At 58.8% G+C, this 22,783-nt stretch overlaps 1 protein-coding gene across 1 annotated transcript; it reads right to left on the bottom strand.

Annotated features, from left to right (window-relative positions):
* Positions 1 to 924: 924 nt before the first annotated feature.
* On the bottom strand, positions 925 to 20,991 carry SRRM3 (serine/arginine repetitive matrix 3). The gene is made up of 14 exons (XM_075113317.1): positions 20,742 to 20,991; positions 17,471 to 17,572; positions 13,573 to 13,707; positions 13,335 to 13,415; positions 12,897 to 12,926; positions 12,416 to 12,484; positions 12,085 to 12,120; positions 11,246 to 11,296; positions 11,037 to 11,141; positions 10,282 to 10,453; positions 4,241 to 4,569; positions 3,495 to 3,722; positions 3,106 to 3,243; positions 925 to 1,291 (listed from the first exon to the last, which is right to left on the bottom strand). Exons 1-14 carry the CDS (start codon positions 20,963 to 20,965, stop codon positions 1,075 to 1,077), a joined length of 1,917 nt encoding a protein of 638 aa, XP_074969418.1. The 5' UTR covers positions 20,966 to 20,991; the 3' UTR covers positions 925 to 1,074.
* Between the last annotated feature and the right edge of the window lie 1,792 nt (positions 20,992 to 22,783).

Genomic DNA, 22,783 nt, shown 5'->3' with positions numbered 1-22,783 from the left:
GGCCGGCGCAGATTAAACACCAACAGCCCCAGGGGGCCAGGACCGTCCTCAGTGTCCGGGGGGGCTTTTTTTTAGGAAATCAGTAAACTCCTGATTGCCTGCTGCCAGCAAAGCCCTGGACCCTCCTGACTCTCTCTTTGTGTAACTAAGTTTAAAAAGCTGCCGCTCAGCCCCAGAATGGGAGGTGGCCGGGGGCTGCGAGCCCAAAGGTGGAGTCTGACATGCCGAAGCCAGAGCATGGCTGGATGTGGCACCAGGGGTGGAAAATCCCCAGCCCAGCCCTCATCCCTGCAGCTCCCTCCCCCTGGGGGTGACAGCTCACCCACCCCCAAAAGTGGGTGAGATGGATGGGTGCCGGGGCCAGCTCCTGAGCCGGGATGAGCAGCGTTAACCCACAGAGGCGGCCCCCCCCCCGGAGCTCCCTGCTCGGGAAAGGATGTGCAGGGTGCTGCTGTGTGCTGGATTTTGTTCACCTGTGGCTCAGTGTGTGCTTGGGCTGGGGGGGGGCCCAAAATGGATTGTGGTGCCCCTGTCCTCCAGGACACCGTGGGTACATGGTGATTCCTCCACCGGGGGAAAGCAGGGGCTTGCCTCTGCTGGCCAAGCCTGGGCTGGAGAAGCCCCCTCCGGTCCACTCACCCCCCTCCCCAAGGATACACTTGTGCTAAAAAATGCCAAACCAACCCAAAAAAGCATGGGGGTGTCCCTGGGATCCCCAGCCACCCCTGCCCACTCACCGCAAGGTCTCTGCTGAGCAATTTGTTCCCTCGCTCTGTGCTCGCCCACCCCACCCCACCCCACCCCGGTGCTTGCAGAAATAAAAAGATATTCCCCCCACCCCACCCCGACACCCAAAACACCCCAGGGAGGGGAGAATCACCCCCTCCCAGGGCAATACAAGGACCCATTTGAGTTTTTGGCCCAATCTCCCCCGCCGCCAGGTCCATCCTTAGCAGCCCCCGGCTCTTTTCCACCTCCCCGGTGGTCCCCGGTCCCCCCGGGCGTGCAGGCGGCATCGGGGTGGGGGGGCATGGCCGGGATGGCAGGGGGCTGCGGCCGGGTGCCAGGGTGGGGTCAGAAGCCGGCACTCTCCGAGCTGCTGCGGCTGTTGTAGCTGGGGCTGCGGCTGGGGCTGCGGGAGCGGCTGTGGGGGCTGCGAGTCCGGCTGCGGCTGCGGCTGGTGCTGTAGCTGTCGTAGCTGCGGCTGCGGCTGCGGCTGTAGGAGTAGGTGCTCAGTGAGCTGGAGGACGAGGGGCTGGGGCGGTAGTAGGGGATGGGACGCTTGCGAGCGCTGCAAATGGAAAAGGGAAACTGAGTCAGGACCCTGGTGGCAGCTCAGGGAGGGGGACCAGCACCAGCTCCCCGGCACGACTGAGCATCCCTGCAGGGCCGCCAGGCTTAGACCAACTGCATGGTGTCAGGATGTGGCCACCCAGCATCACCCCTCACCCTCCATCCCCTTCATCCTCCCCAGCCCCCCCCGGGGTGTTAGTCCTGGATTAGGCAGCACCGAGGGCAGAAAGTGAGCAGGTTAATGTGGCTTTTGTGTTTCCCAGACACCAAAGACTGAAAGCTGCTGAAAAAGAGATGTTCGGGATTAGTGGGAGGCGAGCACAGCCCGCCAGTGCCTGAGGATAAGGAGGGATGTGGGGAGCACGGGGGCAGCGGGTATGGGGGGGCATGGGGGGGCAGCAACATCTGGAGCCGGTGTCAGAGCCGGCCCCTTTGCCTCTTGCCCTGGCCCAGGGTTAGTGGGACCAAAGAGAGATATAGGCATGGCCCAGAGGCGGCTGGGTGCCGAAGGCATCCTAGGGTGTGAGGAGAGACAGAGGGGTCCAGGCGGAAGAGGAGGAGGAGGAAGGGGGGAGGTTACCCTGGGAGCCAGGCTGGCGGCGATGCTCTCCAAGAGGGACCTTCGGATGAAATGGAAAAGGAGAAGTTGGCATCACTGAGGCAGGACCACACGGTGACGGACCCCAGGGTGGTGGGGGGTGATGGGGACTGGGGACAGGGCAGGAGGGCAAGGAAAGGCCCTGCAGCTTCTCACTTGGCTACAGGGCAGGTGAGTGGGGCTGGGGGTGTTCCCTCCCCACAGCATCCTCCAAGTCTCACAGAAACAACTCTTCTCCGAGCAGGGCTGGGTCTGCTGTCCCCATCCATCCCAGGGCTGGGTGACAGGGATGGGGCACAGTCCCCACAGGGGCCGTGGATTGTGTCCTCCAGCTGGGCCCTGCCACCTTCCCGGGGACATCCTGGCAAAATCCAGCTCAGGGATGGAGCAGGAGGGATGCAAAACCAGCCGGTGGTACCCAGGCTAGGAAACCTTCCTCTGGGCTGGGAGCAGCTTTCCCAGCCCATGTTCTTTATAGGACATCTATCAGGGAGGGCTGCAGGGAGCTCTAACCCACCATACGAGCAGTATTTCTCCTGTCCTCCCTCCTCACAACTTCAGTCCAGCCCAGACAAAACAAAACCCCCTCCCACAGTGAGCCAGAGCTGATTTCTGAAAATCCAGCCTCCTCCACCCCACGGTCCCAATCTCCCAGTTGATAACGGAAGAGACAAATAGGTCAGGAACGAGGTAATCTCAGCTCGCCACTGGTACTGCGCCAGTGCTGCATGCTAACGAGGTACTATATATGCACACAGTGTTTCGTCTGGCACTAAATATTGCCTGTCTTACAGCCCAGGATCCTGAGTCAATAGGATGTCAAGGAGGAGAAACCGGCTTTTGGAGGGCAGGGGAGAGACACGCTCACGGCCGTATGTCTTGCTGGAATATACACAGGGAGATTAAAATGAATTCTTATTTTCATGCCTCAAAATAGGAAGAGATGAGAAGGTTGTAATATTGGAGGCAGTCTGGTTATCCATCTGTCTGGGCCAGCTGATTCACCCAGCTGGTCATCCTCACAGTTATCTATCCTCTGAGTTGCTCATCCGTCTGTCCATCCATCCATCCATCCATCCATCCATCCATCCATCCATCCATCCATCCATCCACCCACACGATGCACGCATCCCTTGGGGCTGGCTGGTGGCATTGCTCAGCCCTGGGCTGTGCCAGCGGCCACAGGAGAGGCTTTGCCCCATGCCGGGACCCACCTCGTGATCCTCCTGGGCTCCATGAAGCTGGGGGAGTCACGTCTCCTCTTCCTGATGGGGGAGTAGCTCCTGGAGCGGCGCCGGGCGCGGGCGGGATCGGGGTCACTGTGGCGTGTTCGAGGCTCGTTGTCCTTCTCTCTACACCACGAGCAGGAAGAGTGTCAGGGGTGCAGGCTGGGGTCCCGGGTGGGACGCAGGGACAGCCCACGCACAGCAGCTCCCCACAGGGGTGACACCCTCACCCGGGGATGGCACTTCCAGTGTCACTGGGGACAGCAACCCCCTCCTCAAGCCCCGGGGGAGCTGGGACCACTCTGAGCCACCGATGCTCTCTGAGCCCATCGCTGGTGCCTGCACCCCCCCACGATGAAGCCTCCCCAGGGTCTGACCTGCTGGCGGGTTTTTTCGGTGAGGGTGAGCGGGAGCGGCTGCGTCCCACTCTCTTTTCCCGGGAGCGGGAGCGGGACTTGGAGAGGGAGCCGCTGGAGCTCCAGGAGCTGCTGCGCTGGCCGGGGCTGGGTGATGGGCTCTTCCTCCGCTCTGAGGCGTGCCGGGAGTGCTTGGCCGATGACTCCGAGCTGCTGTTGGGCCGGCCCCGGTGGTGCCTCTCCTTCACCCTGCGAAGGCAGACCCCAGCGCCTCCTCACATCTTGCCTGCCACAGCTGGCGGGGTGTCCCCACGGAAGCTGGGGACCCCGGGTTCCCATGGGGGAGCAGTGGGTGCACCTACATGACCCCAGTTTTTGGCTGGGCTGCGTTCCTCATTATAAAGCATGGGATGCTTGCCCGCTTGGGTTCCTGCACCCCGCAGGACACTGTAATCCCATGCAGCCATTCAGGCACTGCCCTTTGTGCTGGGACAAGCCTTCACAGGGATCACCCTTCCCGCAGTGCCCCAGCACTGACCCACTGCAGCTCTTCCAACCCCAAACCCATCCTTGGTCCCTTCCCTATCCCCATCCCTATCCTTTGAGCATCCCAACCCCACCCTGCTCCCCAGCTTTGCCCCCAGAGCTTTGCGTGGACGGAACTGGGGTGCCCGCATGGGGCTGCACCCCAAATATCAGAGGCCAGGCTTGGTCATCTCCCATGTCCCAGCAAGGACGGCATGACCCCATGCTGGGGACCCCCTTACTTCTTGGCATGGGCGCCATGGTTCCTGTCGGGGCCGAGCGGCGGGTGGTAGGGGTGGGAGCCCGCCGAGCCCTCCGAATCGCTGCTGTAGCCGGCAGGGCTGAGCAGCGGCGGCGGGGGCTCCCGAGGGGCCTGGGGCCATCCCTTGCTCTGGCCGCGGTGGCGGGGCGGCGGCGAGGCGCTGCGGGAGCGATGCCGGTGGCCGTGCTTGGCCCGCTCCGGCGTGGGCGACCGAGGGCTGCGGGCACCGTGTCGGCCCCCCCGGGCACGGGGGGACGGCGGCTCCGTCCTGCCGTGAGCCCGCGGAGAGGGTGACGCCGAGGCCGGCCTCTGGCAAGGGGGGAGAGAGAGAGAAGGGGGGAAAGGTGGAGTGGGGGGGAAGAAGAGAAGAAAGGAGAAAGGGGATTTTAATGGGGGGCGCCGGGCCGGGGGCGCGGTTCACAACGTCAACGCACATCGCATAAGGCAGGCTACACAGACGCTACCCTGCACCTTCCTCTCGCCCTCAACAACGTGGGTCATGCAAACCTCCGCATGCAAAACGCCAAAAAAAAATTTAAATTAAAATTTTAAAAAACCCAAAGGAAGGGGTGGCATGGGAGCAGAAGGAAAGAAAAAAAACCAACCAAACAAGAAACCCCCAAGTCGTCAGGGAGGGAGAGCTCGAAGGAAAAGAAACAACCTCCCCCCAAAACACCTGGAGTGGGGATAAAGCAAACCCCGGTGCCCCCCACCCCGCCTAAGAAAGGGGGAGGGAAAAGGGGGGGTAAAACCCAAACGAAGGGAGGAAAATGGGGGGGGAAAAGAAAAGATGAGAGGGGGGAAGGTGGGGAGGTGGGGAGGGTAAATCAGACTGAGCCGAGGAGAAGGAGTCAAACCAAAGAGGGCTGGAGGTGATGGGGGTGGGGGGTGGGGTTCTGCTCACACAGAGGCATGCACATATAGAGAGAGATATATGTTCAGATATGTGTAGTTTTTATAGATAGTACGGCTTTCGGCTTAAAACAAATCAAGAAACGAGGAGGACGGCACAGAGCGACAATGGAGGGCAAGGCAGGGAGGTGGGGGGGCAGGGGCGAGAAGGCAAAAAGAAATCAAAAAAAGAAAGAAGAAAAACCATCCAAATAAAATAAAATTAAAATTAAAAATACAAAGCAAAACTTCACAAATGTCCTCGTTACTGAGATAAACGAATGTCTCTGAGCTCTTCCTGGGACACGCATTGAGCTGTTAGCTGTGACTCTGCAGGGAACTGCTAAGTCCTCATCAGCACTCAACACAGACTTTGCTTTCTGCTTCCTTTTTTTTTTCCATTATATGCTTTTTTTTTTTTTTTTAAGTCCCTCTTGGTTAACATCCACTTACCAAAAAAGTGGCATTTCCTCCTTTAGTAGGTAAGGTATGAAGAGAAGGGAAAAGCGGGGCAATATAAGTGCATCATTAGATTCACAAAAATGCAAGAGAGAAAGAAAGAGCGAGAGAAGGAGGAGAGACAGAGACAGAGCCAGAGAGAAGAGAAATAAAACAAACCAACTCACTTCTCCTACGGGGGTGGGGGGCGACCCTGGGCCACCGCTGCAGCCAAGGCCCCATGCCGGGCTCCCACCGAGAGCCGGGGGGCTTTTGCCTGGCCCCGGGGTCCAGCATGCAGCGGCTTCCAAATATCTGCACTCTGAGCCACAGCCGCTCCCTGGGTTTTTCCCCCATCTTTACAAATACTACTGGACCAAAAAGATGGGTGGAAATGGCTCCTGCACCACTGGCCACGACCAAGCCAGCAAACCCCAGCTCGGGGGACTTTGGGGGTCTCCTTGCCCCAGCTGCAGCCTTGCGTGGGTCCCTGAGCATCCCTGGAGGGGTAAATCCTGCGCAGGGCGGTGCTGAGCCCAGCCGAGGGGATCTAACAGGGTTCGGGGGGATTGGGGCACTGCCGGGATTGTGTCACCATGCCCAGGGCTAACCTGGGGGGCTGGTGACCCCAATTCCCTGCCAGCCCATCACCCCAGATGCATTTCAGTTAATCCCGGAGGATGAGGTTCTCTCTGCCCACGTGCCATCTCCTAAATGCCACTTTTATCTCCCAAAAGAGAAGCCACCACAAAGGTGCTGCAAAAAGGACGCAAGGCCACCGCGTCCACGAGCATCCCGAGGCGGGGGATCGCACACGCCGCTCCGCACCCAACCAGTGGCATGCTCCCCGTCACCTCCTTGTCCCCACGGATAAGCCAACCCCTCCAGCCGCGCACCAGCCTGCTGGAGCCAAAATAGGGGTATTTGGGGGTCTTTTTTTAACAGCCTGCTGCTGTTGCAGTTGCTCCAGCGAGGGGGAGGCTGGCAGCGATGGCCAGTCCTGCCCACGGCACAAGCTGCCCCGCAGGCGCTGGGGGACACAGACCCCTCCAAGGGGACACAGCAGCCCTGGAAGTGGGGTTCAGCTGAGCCCATGCCCAGCCCCACATCCAGGAAGGGAAAAATAAAAGCAGAGATGAAGAGGAAGAAGAAGAAGAAGAAGAAGAAGAAGAGAGAGGGGTTTCCTCTTTCCCAGGGCAGCATTTCGGTGCCAGCTGGCCATGGCACGGGCTCGGGGTGCGGGGTTCCCACCCAAACCCTGGGGCAGGGGCGGAGGGGTCTCCTGCCCAGATGTGCAGGAAGGAAACAAAAGGAAAAGCATCCCAAATAAATCCAAATCAGCAAAGGCCCAGCCCAGAAGGGAAAACACACACTGGGGGCTTGCGGGGATGGGGCGGCCGGGGTTGGGACACTGTCCCCTGCCCCTCGGGGACCGTGACAGCCCGGACCTGCCTCTCTCCAGGGAGGCAGATTTCAAGCTTTCCCCATTGCAAGCCCCCAGTATTTTCCCGGGTTGGTTTTTTTTTTCTCCACCATGGCCGGAGGAGGGGCTAAACCCACACATCTCCCCAGATTTCTCATTTCTTGCCCCATCCATCCACCCTGAAACCCCCTGTGCCCAGGATGTGCTGCTGCTCCCACCCCTGGGCTCTGGCCACTGCCCCTATTTCTCACTAATTAATTATGTTCGCCTTCGTTACCCGGCCCTAAGGGGTGACTCAAATGGAGCAGCCGTGCTCGGCCCCTGGATGGAAACGAACACAAAGTTGGAGGGCTGAAAGACACAGAAATGCATTCTACCGACGGCACGAGGAGACAGGGAAGAGAAAAGGGGGGAAGAAAGAAAAAATATTACGTGGACAGGGCAAAAGAAAATAAATATAGAATGTAAGAGAAGAGCATGGCTTTGCAGCTAACTGGGGAAAACCATACAAATAAAAAAAATGATATATAGCCACCAAAAAGAGACAAAATGAAAGAGAGACAGAGAAGGAGAGCGAGAAAGAAAGAGAAAGAAAGTCAGAAAGAAAGAGAAAATAACATTAAATCAAGCTACGGTGCTTTTCAACAGGCTCATCTGCAGAAGTGAACGTGCAGAGGTGGACGAAATACCTACCTTCGCAATTGGCAGTGACAGGAATGCGATAATAAAAAAAGAAAACAATAATCTCCACATTTGGAGGGCAGAATGGGAAAAAGACAAGGACTCTTTAGTACGGCGATCCAGACCCCTCGGCTAATCCCGTTTGCTTTGCTTAGATTTTTCTTAATTATTTTAAAATTGGTCTCGTTAGCTTTTTTTTTTTTTTAATTTTTCTTTTTTTAAATGGATAGGCTGTGGCCAGCCGCCGAGCGGGGCGGCCACGGGCAGGCTTTGCTGGCTGGTGTCTGTAACCCGGCTGCGTTTCGGTCTTAAAAAGTCGCTATATAACATGGCAAAGTCCCGGATAACATGCAGGGAAGGCGATGGATGGAGGTGGGACACGGCGAGGGTTGTTGGGTTGTGTTGGCCCAAAGAGAATTGGAGAGAAAGAGGGGCCGGAGGGTGTGTGTGGGCGAGGAGGAGGCGAGACCTGGGAGGAAGGCTGGGGAAGGCAGCAGGGATGGATGGAGACAGGACCGGGTATTTAAAAGGGAAGGCAACGCCACGCAGCACCCTGGGGCACCCCTTCCTCCCTGCAGCTCTAGGGGTGCTGGGGGGGGGCACAGCTCACCCAGGGGATGGGCTAAGACCAGAGATTTTGGGGGGTCTGCAGGAGGCGGGGGGGCGGGTACCAAGGATGCTCAGCAGCCACCCTGCCGGGATGCAGGAGGCGGGCACCCGGGTGCGGGATGGACACAAGGTGCTCGGTTCAGGGGGGTGGATCACCCAGCACCTGATGGCCTCATCCTGCACCGTGGAGGAAAACCACCCCCACAGCAGCAGGATCCGTCCGCCAGCCGAGGCGACGGGGCAGTAGCCAATTCAAGGAGGCAAAGGGCAATGTGCTCCACGATACGAAGTGAGCCTGCTACCTTTGCGGTGTAGAGCTGCTCGGGTATCTTCCCTTTTAAATTCCTTCTTCAAAATATAGAAAATGGAAATACAATGTTCAGCGGTTGTAAATATTTAGAAAACACATCTGCTTTTTTTTTTTTTTCCTTCTCCACATTAACACACACAAAAGCAAAAAATTCTAGAACAACACGACGACGACGGGGTGGGGAAAAAAAGAGAAATATATATTGTTTGCATTTCTGTACATCACAAGGGAAAAGAAAAGAAATAATGAGAAAGGAAACCAAAACAAGGAGGGGAAAAAAAAGCACGTTTCATTGCCCTTCCCTCCCCCTCATCCCTGCTTCTGCTGAGCAAGAAATGGAAGTGTATATTACCGTTTGGGTTTTTTTCAAATGGGAGGCTAAAGAAAAACACAGATGGGATTAAAAAGAAAAAAAAATAAAAAATAGAAACCAGAGAGAGAAAGAAGAGAGAGAGAGAAAGAGAGAGAAAGTTGTCGGAGAAAAGTCCCACTGGTGCCGGGGAGCTGTGGGAGCTCGGCGGCCTGGGCGATGCTGGGTGCTGGGGGTGGTGGCAGGGGCAGAGCGGGGCAAGGCGGGTGCCTGGGTGGGTGCTCAGCACCCGAACCCCCCACGCCCCAGCCGAAACCACAGGAAAGAAGAAAGCAGAGAGTTGCCCCGAGAGGTGGGCAGGGTGCTGGGTGCTGCTGGGGGGTGCTGGGTTGGGGATGGGTAGCCAGGGAGGGCGAAGGGAACGTGAATATCAGGTGGGGGGCTCCTGGCCCCATTTCCTGGGGTCCCCCGGCCCTGCAAGTGCTGGGGTGGCAGCATTGGGTGTTGCCAGCCCGGGATCATCCCTGCAGCACCTTGCCCATGGGAATAAAGTCCCCTGGGGTGAGTGGGGACCTGTGTGTCTCTCAGGGGGGGGTCCCCCAGTGCGCTGCCTTTGCTCAGCCCTGTGTCCAACCCCTGCTAGCTGCAGCAGGCTCCTTGCCACCCCGGCACTGGTTAAACTGGGGCTGGCCCCCTGGTCCCACTGAGTTAGAGCTTTGCCCCACTCAGTGTGGGAGCAGCCCCCCCAGGATTCATCAGGACCCCGGGGATGCTGAGGCAGAGCTGGAGACACCTAGCTCTGATGTCACCCACTGTGGGGACCCTGAGTGCCTAAAGCCTGAGCACCCAGCACCAAACCCACTCCAAACCCTAGCCTAGACTAACCCCAGTCCCCAGACTGGGCACAAACTGGGTGCAGGGGTCCTGAGCGTTGGTGTCGGCACCTTGGCACTGGGGAGGGTTGGGGCTGGCATGGAAGCAAGACTTTTCCAGCTTTACCCATTTCTTGGCTCTTTGGCCTCAATCCTCTCCCAGGGAGGTGCTGAGCCCAGCAGTGATGCTGGCTTGCAGATTAACGTGTGGCTTTGCGGGGGGGCGGAGTGGGGTGGCCCGTCGGCTGCCCCAATACCTGCCCCAAAGTGATGGGCTGGCTCCCCCAGGGAGAGTGCACACAGCCAGCAGAAGGCTGATGGGTGCTGGGGGATGCAGCCTGCACCCCACATCTCCCCGTGTGCCCCAGCTGGGCAAGGGGGCAGCCGAGTGAGTGGGGAAGGAGGGGAGAGGAGAGCCGGGGTGGGGGGGTCCTGCAGAGGGAGGAGGGGAGGGAAGTGAACAGTGATCCAAGAAAAGCCTACGTACATCCGAGGGCTCCGGGAGCGGGGCGCCGTGGCTGTGGCGGCCATTCTGGGTGCTGCCCTTGTGCCCGTTCTGGTGCGGCGAGGCCGAGCGGCAGGGCGAGGGGGAGGACGGGCTGCGGCTGGAGCGGGCGCTGCTGCCCTTGGGGGCGTCCTGCCGGCGCTTGGGGCTTAGCCTGCGGGGCACCGCACCGTGAGCTGCTGGCATCCCCCTGTCCCAAGCCTGGCATGGCATTGCCCTTCGCCCAGCTCCAGCAGGGCTGGAGATGGTGGGGCATGGTTTGCCAGCGCAGGGAACAGGGTGAAAATTGGTGTTTTGTGCTTTCTCTAGTTCAAAACTGAAAACCTGGCTGGGCACTGTGTTCCCAGTGCCCAGGAGCCACCACACCCAAGATGCTACAGCACCATCCTGCTCCCCTTCATCCCCCCAGGGGTCCACATCCCAGGGATATCTCTGCCACCTGCCTCCCTTCCCTCCATTCCCAAGTGTTCCCCAACGTGTGGACAGCTCTGCCACCTACCTCCATGCCCTCCACCCCACAAGGGTCCCCATCCCAGGGACATCCCTGCCACCTGCCTCCCCACCTTCCACCCCCAAAGATCCCCATCATGGGGGACAGCTTTGCCACCCATCTCCCTGCCCTCCATCCCATAAGGGTCCCCATCCCAGGGACATCTCTGCCACCTTCCTTCCTGCCCCCTGAAACGGAGGCTGGGGGGCTTCTGGCAGTGAGGGTAGGGGTCCCAGGCTGCTCCTACCTGCCAGGGGATTTTGAGCCACTGTCGTCGGAGGAGAGCGAGGCGCTGTGGGAGCTGCAGGAGCTGCGCCGGTGCGAGCGCCAGGCCGGGGACTCGCTGCGGGACCTGCAGAAAGGGTGGCCGGGGGGCCGAGGGGCAGGCTGAGTGGCTGTGGGGATGCACACAGGGGGGCGCACCACCCCACTTCCCCCACCATCCCGGCCCCTCACCTCTTGCGCTCTTTGTTTTTCTCCTTCCGTTTGTTCTTGGGGCTCCGAGACCTGCGGGAAGAGCCACAAGCTGAAGAGACTGGAGTGGGGGCAGTGCCTGGGGGGCGCTTCCCCGGCCCCTCCAGAGCCACCAAGGCTGCAGGAGGAGCAATGGGGAGGACCTGCCTGGAGCTGGGCTCCACCAAGCTTCAAACCACAGTGCGGGTCCTGGTTGGCTTTTGGGGGGACCGTGGGGGCCATGTGCTGGTCAGCAAGGCCAGGCGGGGGGGTGGCAGTGGGAATGGGGGGGACTGGGTCTGCTCAGCATCCACAGGGCTGGGGCCTGTTGTCACCCCTCCACTCGCCTCACCCTGCATCAGCCTCGTCTGAGCCCCTCTGCCCACCTGGGCACCCTTTGCCTGTTTTTTGTTTCTTTCACCCTAAAATAGTGTTGCCAGCCAAGGGCATCCACAAAGCATGGCACAGACAGGGCTTGCCTTGGCCATGGCTGCCTGGCATCACCCCTTCTTCCCTCAGGGAACATTTGGGACTGTGTGGGACCACGCAAGTGTCCAGAGTCGCCCTGTGCCACCTCCAAGAGTGGGAGATGCCCAGCGGTGCCCATCCATGGGACAAGGGGGACACTCACCAGGCGAGGGACGGATGGACAGACGGACGGACAGTGGGTGATGGCAGCCCATGCTCACACCCACCATGCCCGACAGGTCCAGCCCCTGCTCGGTGGCATGGGGTCCATCCCCATGGGCAGAGGGGACAGGGCAGCGGGAGGGCAGGGGACAGGGGAAGCTGGCAGCCAGCGCTGGTGGCAGTGGGTGGCTCCCGGCAGCCGTCACTCTCACCTGTGTCTTCTCTTCTTCCGCGACCCTGACTCAGACCTGAGGGATGAAGAGGAGGCAGAGATGAAGGAGGCACGCTGAGCCAGCTGGCAGTGATGGCTGGGCAGCCCCAGGGGATGGGGACAAGGGCACAGGGGGTGGCCCCAAGATGGGCTGCTGGATGGTGCAGACGACAGTGGCTGTCAGGAGGCAATGGCCCCATGAAGAGTCATCAGCATCTGTCCCTGTCCATGCCTCCATCCCGCCCCAGCCCAAGGGCCTGGGCAGCCGTCAACCAGCCTCACTGTCCCCAAACAGCCCCGCTGTCCCCAGCCCGATGTGGTGTCCATCCTACCTGTCACGTCTGTGTTTCTTTCCAGTCTTCTTTTTCTTCTCCTTACGGATGGGTGAAGAGCTATCACAGCTGGGGAGGGGGGGAAAGTGGGTGCCCTTGAGGGGGGAGCAAGGGATCTCCCAGCCCCATCCCTGTGGTCCAGGGGAGTCCCACCCTGCCCCCCCCCCAGCACCCTGCTTTCCCTGGACCACCCACGGCATCCACCAACATCGCACAGCAATTATTTCCTGGGTCACTTGGGTGCGGGATAGAAAGGGGCTATTAGCAGGAGGGCTCTGGCTGCCTTCGGTGCCAGGGCGCCCGAATCCGGCTGTGTCCCATTGCCACCTCGTGGGCTACACAGCCTCAGGCAGCAGACAGGGTAGCCAATTCCCACTGGGATTTCAGAGGGGGACAGTGGGTGGCAGAGGCCAGCCTGTGCCCAGTGGCCCTACATGCCTGGCGGGGACCCCGCAGCCCACCCAGCCCAGTGGGCACTCACCTGCGCTCCGAGCCAGGTTTCCTCTTTTTGCTGCCATGGGAAAGGCAGAAAAGAAAGGGACATTAGGGACAGCATCCTGCCCAGCCAGCCAGCATTAACTGGGGAGGGGACCAGCGGGTGGACAGAGCCAGACCCTTCAGGGAGCCAAATCCTGTTTGGTGCTGTGCCCTGCGGCAGCCAGCTCCTTCCCAGCACAGACCGGGCAAGGTCCCACCAGCGTGTGCAGCTGGGTGGGCTGACAGTGTGTCCCACGGTGCTGTGCGTGTGTGCACACACATGTGCATGTTGCACAGCTGGTGCGTGCAGATGCATTGCACCTCTTGAGGGCACGTTTGGGGGTGCACTGCCCCCAAAGTGGGGGGACTTGCCCCACCAGAGCCTTGGGAAGGGGTGAGACTCCTGGGAGAGGGGACAGTGCAGGGACAGCCAGGGACTCACCGGCTCCGGCGGTGACCCGATTTCTTTTTCTTTTTCTTCTTGGGCGGAGGAGAGGTGGAGCTGCTTGAGCGTCTTTTCAGCCTGCAAGGAGAAGGCAGACAGGGTCGTGGGGAGAAGGGATGGCTGTCCAGGGTTCTCCTGGCCTCTGTGTCCCCCAGTGGGGACCTGGCAGGCAGGGAGACATCCCCTCCCTGTGCACAGCCAACCCCCAAAAGCCCTGCTGCAGTTCCGGCCGGACCTGTACTCGCGGTGGCCGCTGTCCTCGCGGTAGCACTCAGCCGAGCAGTCACACTGCAGCAGGCAGCCCTCGCCGTAGTCAGGGTACTCCACCACGTACTCCTCAGCATCTGCCCCATGATGGTTCTCTATCACGCTGTCAAAAGAGGCAGCACAGGATTAATTTGGGGCTTCCCGTTCCCCATTTCCCACTGGAGCTTCCTGGGGGAAGCCTGGGGTAGCCCCTGTGCGGCTGCAGGAGCTGGGGGACATCCCCTCCACCAAAGTATACCCAGGGGACCTTGGTCACATCACCTGAGGTCCAAAAACCCCCGTGGTGTCACTGTATGGTGGGGGTCTTCTCAGGGTCTTCCTGGGGCTCCTGTCCCTGCAGTAAATCCCCGCCGGGCTGGCACTACCCAAGTGCCAGGGCTAAGCGGGGGGCTGGGGTCAGCCCAGGTAGGCGGCAGGGCGGGATTAGGGCACAAGGAGCTGGCAGGAGGCTCAGAGGATTATCCACCCACCAGCAGGGGCTGCCCAGGATGATCCGGGCTTTGAGGCTGGTGCTGCACTGTGCCGCCGGCTCGGGACCCGAGCTGCAGGCAGGTGATGGGTGATGTGCCCTCTGGACCAGCTGAGACAGAATGGGGGGACATCAGGCCTGAAGCCACTGGGGTCTCCTCTCCCTCCTGAGCGACTTTGTCAGCATTAATTTTTCCTGCTGCCATGGAAACCTGGCGGGAGGTTGCCATTGACTACCAGGGCTGCCGGCAGGGCTTGGCAGGGCCTGGCAGCTGGACCAGGCAGGCAGGAGGGACCCAGGAGTGGAGACTCTGCCCAGCCTCCCCCTGCCTCCCCCACCTCTCCAGTCCTCCTCGGCCATCAACCCCAGGAGCAGCACCAAACCCCCAGGGCCCTCTCATTTGTTCTTGGGGGATGTCGGACATCTCACCCCAGGAGGGACACGGCCATCCAGGTGATCTGGAGGGTACTGTAGCAGATGGGGCCATGCCTGGAGGGTGCCCAGCATCACACCAGCCCAGGTGCTTGCTTCCCAAGGGAGATTTGCCTTTGGAAACCTGATGTGGGCTACTCCACCCTTCCTAGCCCAGAGGCATGAGGCCGGGGCTGCTGGTGAAGTGCAGCCCCCACAGCACTGGTCCCTTGACAGCCCTGTCAGCACCTCCGGCCAAGTGAAGGGATGCTCCCAGCCCCAGATAGCAGATCTGAGAGACGCATGTGCTGGCATTCTGAGCCACAGGCAGGCCCTGGGCCGTTTAACCCAATTAAAAATGGTTTGGACCAAAACTAGATGCAAGGCATCCTCCTCCTGACCATGGATGACCACTCAAGCGGATCATGGGCTCCTTTCTGTGCTGCAGCCATCGCTTTCTGGGTCCTCTCCAAGCGACTCCTGCCTTGGCCATGCCCCAAGGGCAGGAACGGCCTTTCAACCACCCACCCAACCATGGGAAGGGGGAGAAAGAGAAGAGAGGAGCGAGCAGGGATAATTCCCTGTTGGACTCTCTGCTCCACAAGAAGGCAGTGCTCCATGCCAGAGCCTGCTGCCAGCTTCTCACCCATTAGCTGCGCTCAGCGGCTCAAGACGGGCTTGTGCTGCTCCAATTATCCCTCCCTGTCCGGCACATGCTCACATTTGTTTTCAAACCCACCAGCCTGTCCATCAAGCAGTTACTCCCTGGAGACCAGGCTGTATCGCTGGGTTTTGCATGCATAGAGATGGGAGCTGGAAGAGCACAGAGAGCGAGCCGGGGACTCAGGTGGTCACAGCTCTGCTTGGTGCCTCAGTTTCCCCTGGGGAGCTTTGCAGATGATGCTAAGCTTTTGCATCTGCTTTGAAATAAGAGCAGCTGGTTCAGATTCATAGTTCTGGCAGCAAAAGACAGAGCTGTAAAAGTCCAGAGAGGTGCTGGAGCAGGACCAACCCATGAGACGTTTCGCTTAGTATTCTCACAGCCACTGCAAGGGCTGAGGCTCTTTATTTAAAGTTTATTTAACTCCCTTGTCCAGCCTCTTCAACCAGTGCAGACCTTTTGCACCCAGGACATCCTTTGGCAGGGACTTTGGCAGCTCAGGTTCCTGCTGCACAAGGAACCATGTCCTTTGGACCCAACTCCTACCAGCCTCCTCCAAGCACCTCAGGCTTTGCTCTCCTCCAAGCAATGCTTTGCTTTGAGACTGGTCCTTCCAGCTCAGCACTATTATTTATAGTCCCTGGGCTAATCTTTAATGATTACCCTTCATATGGCAAAAACAAGCCCACTAAGGTGACAGCTAGGGCTGCTTGGGTAACCTTAACACACCTTTGTCTTCCCTATGTGCTTGTTACAGCACCATTCCTAACAAGCCTGCCTAGGAAGATGCCCTGGAGATGATTTGTGCCCCTATGGTCAAAGGCTACCTGTTAACATCTCGCCCTGATGCTCAGGGACCTGGGTATGCCGGGTTTTTTTCCCCCATGCTTTGTTTTTTCCTGCCTGGAGGACCCTGAATGCTCCGTGCTGCCCCAGGGCTGTGCGCCCCATCCCAGGCTGGGCACAGCCAAGCCATGTCCCTCCCTGCCCAGCATCGGCAGAGCAGTAGGAAGAAGGTTCTCCCCGCTGCTGTGGCTTCCCTGCCTCCTGCCTCGTCCTGATTTCCTGACCCTAATGAAGCATTAATATTCAGTGAACCTGCAGCATCTATTCCTGTCCCAAGTGACCTGGTTTCCAGGCTGATGGATGGTGTGCACTGGGCCAGCCATGCTGCCTGGGCCATTAAGCATCGCACAGATAAATCATCATTGAGCCAGGACAGGCCCTTGGGTGGCCAGGGACAGTCCTGCATGGGGCAGAAGGAGGGAGTGGCATGTCCCCAGCAGGAGCTGGGCTGCCTTGGACAACTAACCTGAGCCCTAAGCCCTCCTAGGGCAGAAGCAGCCCCTGGGAACCAGGTAGCGTGAGGAGTGGTTAGGATGCAGAGGTATGGGGCAGGAGCCCCTTGGAGAAGCTTCCTCCATGGGGCTGCTTGGGGTTATACCAGCCTGATGGAGATGCAAGCTCTGGGTCTACCCAGGTGAAAAGCAAGCTCGAGCCCTGCTTATGCAGCCTGGGCCCCTTGCAACACAACTTTTCATTACTATTATTAATGATGATTATTGCTAACACAAATATAACCAGGGTTACAGAACAGCAGCCAACCTCCCAAACTATCTCCAGCCAAGCTGAGTTAACCCAGCTTCACACCTGGAGACACAAGGACTATTCTGCACTATGGAGTTATGAGCAAGGACTGGAGATTGGTGCCCCTGCCTGGCTGGAGGCAGAAGCTGCAATTACAGCCCTAGTGAGAGCAGGAGAGGTGACCCAAAGAGGCAGGAGCAGGCAGAGGTGAGGCACAGCAAACATGCGGCTTGGTCACTGCCACCGGCTGGTGGGGTGAGTCAAGCATTGTGACCTTCTGTGCTTCAGTTTCACCATCTGTGACAGCAGCATTGCAATGCTGGCCTCTCTGTACAGTACTCTGAGGTCTCCAAAAGACCAGTGCAGGATAACCTCTAACCTCTCCAGAGGCAGGAACCTGCTTCAGTGAGGCAAACCCTGCCTCCAACTAACCAACCGACCAACGAATCAACCAACCAGCCATCCACTCAGCCGTCAACCAATCATCCAACCAACCACCCAACCAAACAACTAATGATCCACTCATCCATCCCTCTCTCGAACCCTATATAACCTCTCTATGTCCATCCATCTATCCAACCAACCATCCCTATATATACCCCTTCTCTGTATCAGTCCACCCACCCATTCACCCACCAACCCATCCATCGATACTCAGAGGCAATCTGGGATGTGCCTCTCTGGGATGAGGGGCAGACAGAATGCACAGACAGGCTGACTCGGAGCTGCCTCACTTACATTTGGCGCCCGTGCTGGTCCTCCCTAGTGAGCACGCCTTCTTTCTCCATCAGCATTTGCCGAAAGGTCCCCACTTTCTGCCGGATCTCCTCTTCGGAGTACCTGAATGGGCAAAGATGCAGTCAGGGCTGCAGTGGCCAGAGACTGAGCTCCCCAGGGACCTGCTGAGGACCTCCATACCTTTGGGAGTGACATGTGGCCCAAGAGGCCGGTCAGAAGGAGAGATGGCATGGTGACCATCATCAGGGCCTGGAGGAGAGCAGGTCCCTCCGCTTGGACCCCTGCCACCACCCTCCATGCCCTCCTCTCTCCTGCCTGCCCCTTCCAGCAGTGCTTGGCAGAAAAATGGTCACCAGGAAGGGGTAAAGGAAGAGGATGACCATGAGGTTGCCATTCCCCCCCACTGCCTCAGGTTTTGGGGCACATTGCTGCCAAACCCCCTTGGCAGGGCGGCATGGCAGCTGGTGAGGCTGGGGTTCGCGCCGGGCGCCTCTGTCCCATTGCGAGCCTCCCTCACTTGTCCCTGCGCTGCGCTGGGGCCCCAGCAGCCAAGCCAGCTCTGCGCTAATGCCGAACGCTGACTCAGGCCACTGCAGGGTTATTAACGAGAGACACTAATCACTTTGTCCCTGGCATCTGAGAACAGCCGCGGCAAACCATAGCATACCAGCTGTCCCCAAAGCATCCCCGGGGAGGAATGGGTGGCAGTCCTGTGCCGCATCCTGTGGCTGCACAAGGGCAGCTGATCATCCCCTTCGACTAAAAACATCAAAATGGAGGGATGCAGTGGAGGGACCCATGGTGACCTCTGCACCATCCCTGGGGACACAGCAAAGGGAGAGAGACCCTGTGTCACCGCCACCCTGCTGCTCCAGGAAGGAAGGGGATGGGGTCCATGTGTATCCCTGTCCTCAGCCACAGTGTCTACAGGGGCTGCTCGCAGCCCATCCTTGCCATCACGTCCCATCAGCATTGCCACTAATGAGCCCAGAAAACTGGGTGTCACAGCCTTTCTGAGCCCCACAGTACCTGAGGCTGGCACCTTGCAGAGCCTGTGTGGGGGATGGTGATGCCCTGCACAGCACCGTGGGTGCTCCTGGGTGCCCCTGGGTGCAGAGTGGCACGTGGCAGCACCCACATCCCCTGCAGTGCCCATGAAGGGGAGCAGCAAGAAGAGGGGAATTAATATTAACGAGCTCATTTGCACTGAAAGGCTCTCATTAGTTCCCCAGCCAGCCAGGGCTCCTGTGCAGGAGAAGGGCGGCTAACTGAGCACAGAGGGAGCTCTGGCTGCTTCCCCCCTCACCTTGCACCCTGCCTGGGCACAGGAGGGCCCTGAAAACAGGGCAGCACCTCTAAATGGTGCTCTGCACCATACCCTCACCACCAGTGCAGCCAGCCAGGCAGAGTGTGGCCATCCCGTGAGGACAGAGCTGCTGGACCCAGCCACCCCACGGGCACCAGCCGGCCAGCAGCAGCAGGAAGATGTCCGCCCGAGGAGACAAGCGTTTGATGCAGTGTATTACGGATGCAGCCGATGCTCTTGGAGAGGGGATGCAAGGCCAAACAGGAGGTGACAGATGGGCCACCGCAGCTGGGCTGTTAGCAAATCTGCGGGGAGCAAGGCCAAGGTGAGGACCCCCCGCTTGCACATTGCAATCCTGTGATGGAGGCAGGAGCACCCCGCCAGCCCCTTCCCTCCTGCACCCCCAGCGTTGCTTATAACGCTGTTTGAGGGATTTTGGTTTTGCATTTAACACATAGAATGGGTTTGGGAAAGAAAGAACAATTGCTGACGCTTCTTTTCCGGAAAAGAAATCCAGGCTGCAGGCAGGGAATAACGGCACAGGCAGCCCTGAGCAAGCAGCAGCCGGGTACAGCGCAGGCGGGAGGAGCCATCCGCATTTAAGGAAGCAAGGGAGCACTTAAATCCCCGCAAAACCTCCTCTGCTGTCACACCCATTCATCCCAGGGGCCCTGCCCTTGACAATAACTCTCCCCAGCCCAGGCAGGAACCTCAGGGGTGCAAAGCGCTTCTCATGCAACCCTGCCCCAGAGAGCCCTGTGCAGAGGGCAGGAGCAGGCAGAGGATTAACCAGGTTGACCAAGACTGTTACTGTAATTATATTATCATCTTGGTGTATCACCGTCATCATCCTTATTAATAGCCTTAATAATAGCAAAGGCAATTATAGCAATAACAACAATACCGATTGCAATATTGCTATTACCCATCGCAGTAATGATACTACTAGTAGTAAGATCCCTAGTAGGGCACGGCAACCCGACAGGAGGCTTTGGGTTCCCCAAGGCGCCAGGTCAGCCTTATTTATTTCCATAACGACAAATTAGGCACAATCATTATTCCAGTCTGTGTGAGACAATTTAATTCTAGGTCACGCTTGTGCTCTTAATGAAAGCCTTGGCGAAGCCTTCCCTCAATCCATTTTCCTTCTCCCCAGCTGATACCAGTCCCCGTCTACCCGTGTGTGCCAAAGAATTTGCTCCATCCATCAGGTTTTAGCGAGCTGTCAGGGCGATCAGGCTGTTTGGCTGGTGCCAGAGCTATGGGGCAGCCGGCAGCAAGGCCACGGGTCCGGCAGGGATGGGGGTCTCCTCACTGGCCCCCCAGGCTTCCTGCCAACTGGGGCAGGGATGGTCTCTGGCCCCTCAGGCTTTCCCCCAGCCCTTTTCCTCACCAGGGCAGAGCAAAGGCTGTGGAGCAGCTCATGGTACACAGCCAGGGGCATGGCACGATAGGGGGGATCCTCTCACCCCAAAACTGGGGGGAGAGAAGGAAGGCTGGACAAACTGAAGCACCAAAACAGCCTCACCTGGGACTAAACCCCAGCTCTCCTTCATCAACCAAACATGAGAGACAGAGAAGGACCATCTGTCATCCCAGGCATGCAGGGCATGGGCCAGGCAGCGCTGATGGCTGCCTCATTCCTGCCTCCACTTTCCCGGCACAACAAGCTGGGACCCCAATTTCCACATGGAGGGGCTGGAGCAAGCCTCCAACATGTGTGCAGATGCAGTCCTAGATCTTCATTTCTTGGAGGCGTTCAGCTTCACAAACCAACCCGCCAGTCCACCCCAAAGCTGTCTCATACACTCAAAAGTGGATTTACTTCCAACTGAGGACATTTGTCATGTTAAGGGCAAAATTTTTTTAGGGAGGAAAAAGGGGGACAACGAGGGCCAAGTGGGTCAGAAGGATCCCAAGCCACGAAGTCCATCTCCAGCCCAGCCCCAAGCCCCTGACACTCACCCCTGCTCCTCCATCATCTCCTGCAGCTCCATGCACTTCAGCTCCACCCGCCGCTTGCGCTCATGGTCCAGGATTTCCCGGTGAGCCTTCTTCACCAGGCTGGGCTCCACCAGCCGCACCTCCTCCTCGCCTTTGTGCCACGTACCTGAGCCACCAGGCTGCGAGAAGCCGTTGGAGGCTTCCTGGGGCGGAGGCACATCGGCCCCATTGTTGTAGAGAGCCATGCCAGCGTAGGCGGCCTCGCCGCCAGAGACACCTGTGAGAGAGAGAAAAAGTTGGGGATCAGTCCCTGCCCCAGCTTCTCTCTCACTCTGTGATGGTGAGGGAACCCCGCCAGGGCCTGAAGGCAGAATTTGTCTCAAAAGAGGTGCAGGCACACAGGTTGGTGAGGGCAGTGACTGAGATAGCTGGGTCTTCTGCCAGCGCCCTTCCTACCCCTCCTCATTTCCCCCATCTGCAAAGCAAGGCTGGGGCTATTCCCATTGCCATGCTGCGAGGGCTGGCTCATGGGAAGAGGAGGATGCTCTGCACCAGCTTCATACCGGGGAAAGCCTGGCAAAGCACAGGTCTGTGGCACCCAGAGCCATACAGTAACAGCAGGACAGGTGGGCAGGGGTTCCTCCGAGCACCCCAGATCCCACTGTCAGCCAGTGCAGGTGCAGAGCTGGCACAGGCATCCACCCTCACAGCCCTCTGGGGACACCCCTGGGCACTGTCCCCAGCCAGCAAGGGGATGGACCCAAAGACCTTGGATACCCCACTGCATGTGGACGCGGCCATGGGAGATCCCAATGTCCAGGCCAGCCAGCAAATGCCCACTGATGCCTTCCAGCAATGGCCTAGCACTGGCTGCAAGGGGAGGTGAGGCGCCCCACCAGCTGCTCCCCTGTCCAAGCAGCAGTGTTGCGCTGTTGCCTGCCCGCCTTCTCCCTGCTCTTCACCTTCACATGTCCCTGCCTCCTTCCTCAGCCACCACAGTCAATGTGTCCTCACCTGGCTCCAAAAATAACCCCACGGAAGAGCACAACCATTGCCAAGCAGCACTGTCACGCTGAGGCTCTGGCTGATGGTCCCTGTGCCTGGGGGAGGAGGTGTTCCCAAATCTCCTGGATCAGCCAGACAGACACAACCCTGTCTCAGTGACCTCAGTGCACAGCTGAGCATTTGTTCCTTGGTCTCCCCATCCTGTGATGCTCCAGCTCCCCTGCCCAAAGCACCAGCCCTCTCCCCAGCACAAGATGCTCCCGCTGGAGATCCACTTCCTTAATTACCAGTGGCAGCCAGGCTGCCTGGGCTTTACTGGGAGCTCCTGCAAATGCTTCTCCTGCAAAGTCCTGCACAAGGAGAAATGATAGGGGGTGAAGACAGAGCACCCTCCTTTGCTCTCCAAGCTGGCTTTGGGCTCAGAGACGCAGCTTTTGTCAGCAGCCACTTTTCTGGGCTGTTCCCATCCCAGGTACCCTGCTGGAGAGGCTTTTCCAAGGATCGGTGTTGCCTGCACATCGTTGCCTATGTAGGAAGCAGCCAACCCTTGCCTGTGATGCCTGGGGTGTCTCACTTATGCTGCCCAAGGAGGACAGGGCCGAACGCTGGCCCAGGGAAGGAGGGATCCCTCAGTCAAGCATGGGCATGAAAGCAGGATAGACAGACCATGGACTGACACCATTTTGAGCCCAGGGAGGGCTTGCCACTCCCATTGTGCCATTCCAGCGGGACACCAGGCAGTTCAGAGCTTTCCATGGCCATGCCAGGTGGGACAGAACCAGGGTACATATTGCTCACAAGAGGCTTGAAGGGCATTTCTCTGCTGTTTGAGGAGAGGGAAAGCCTCAGACGGACCCCTCCCCAGGATGGTGGGGGTCCCAGCCTGGCAGGAAGGCATCTCCCACCCTGCAGCATCCCCAAGGGACATTCCTGGCTTTCCCACTGCCACTGGCTGCCCCACGTACTCACTTATCTCCTGATGAGCCTGCCCGGGGACGACAGCAGCTGATTGCTTAATTACAAGGCTTTTTTTTTTCTTTTTCTTTTTTTTCCCCATT

This window comes from Phalacrocorax aristotelis, chromosome 18 (genome assembly GCF_949628215.1).
Source record: "Phalacrocorax aristotelis chromosome 18, bGulAri2.1, whole genome shotgun sequence".
NCBI lineage: Eukaryota > Metazoa > Chordata > Aves > Suliformes > Phalacrocoracidae > Phalacrocorax > Phalacrocorax aristotelis.
The sequence above is the reverse complement of the archived record's forward strand: the minus strand, read 5'-3'. Positions and strand labels throughout refer to the sequence as shown.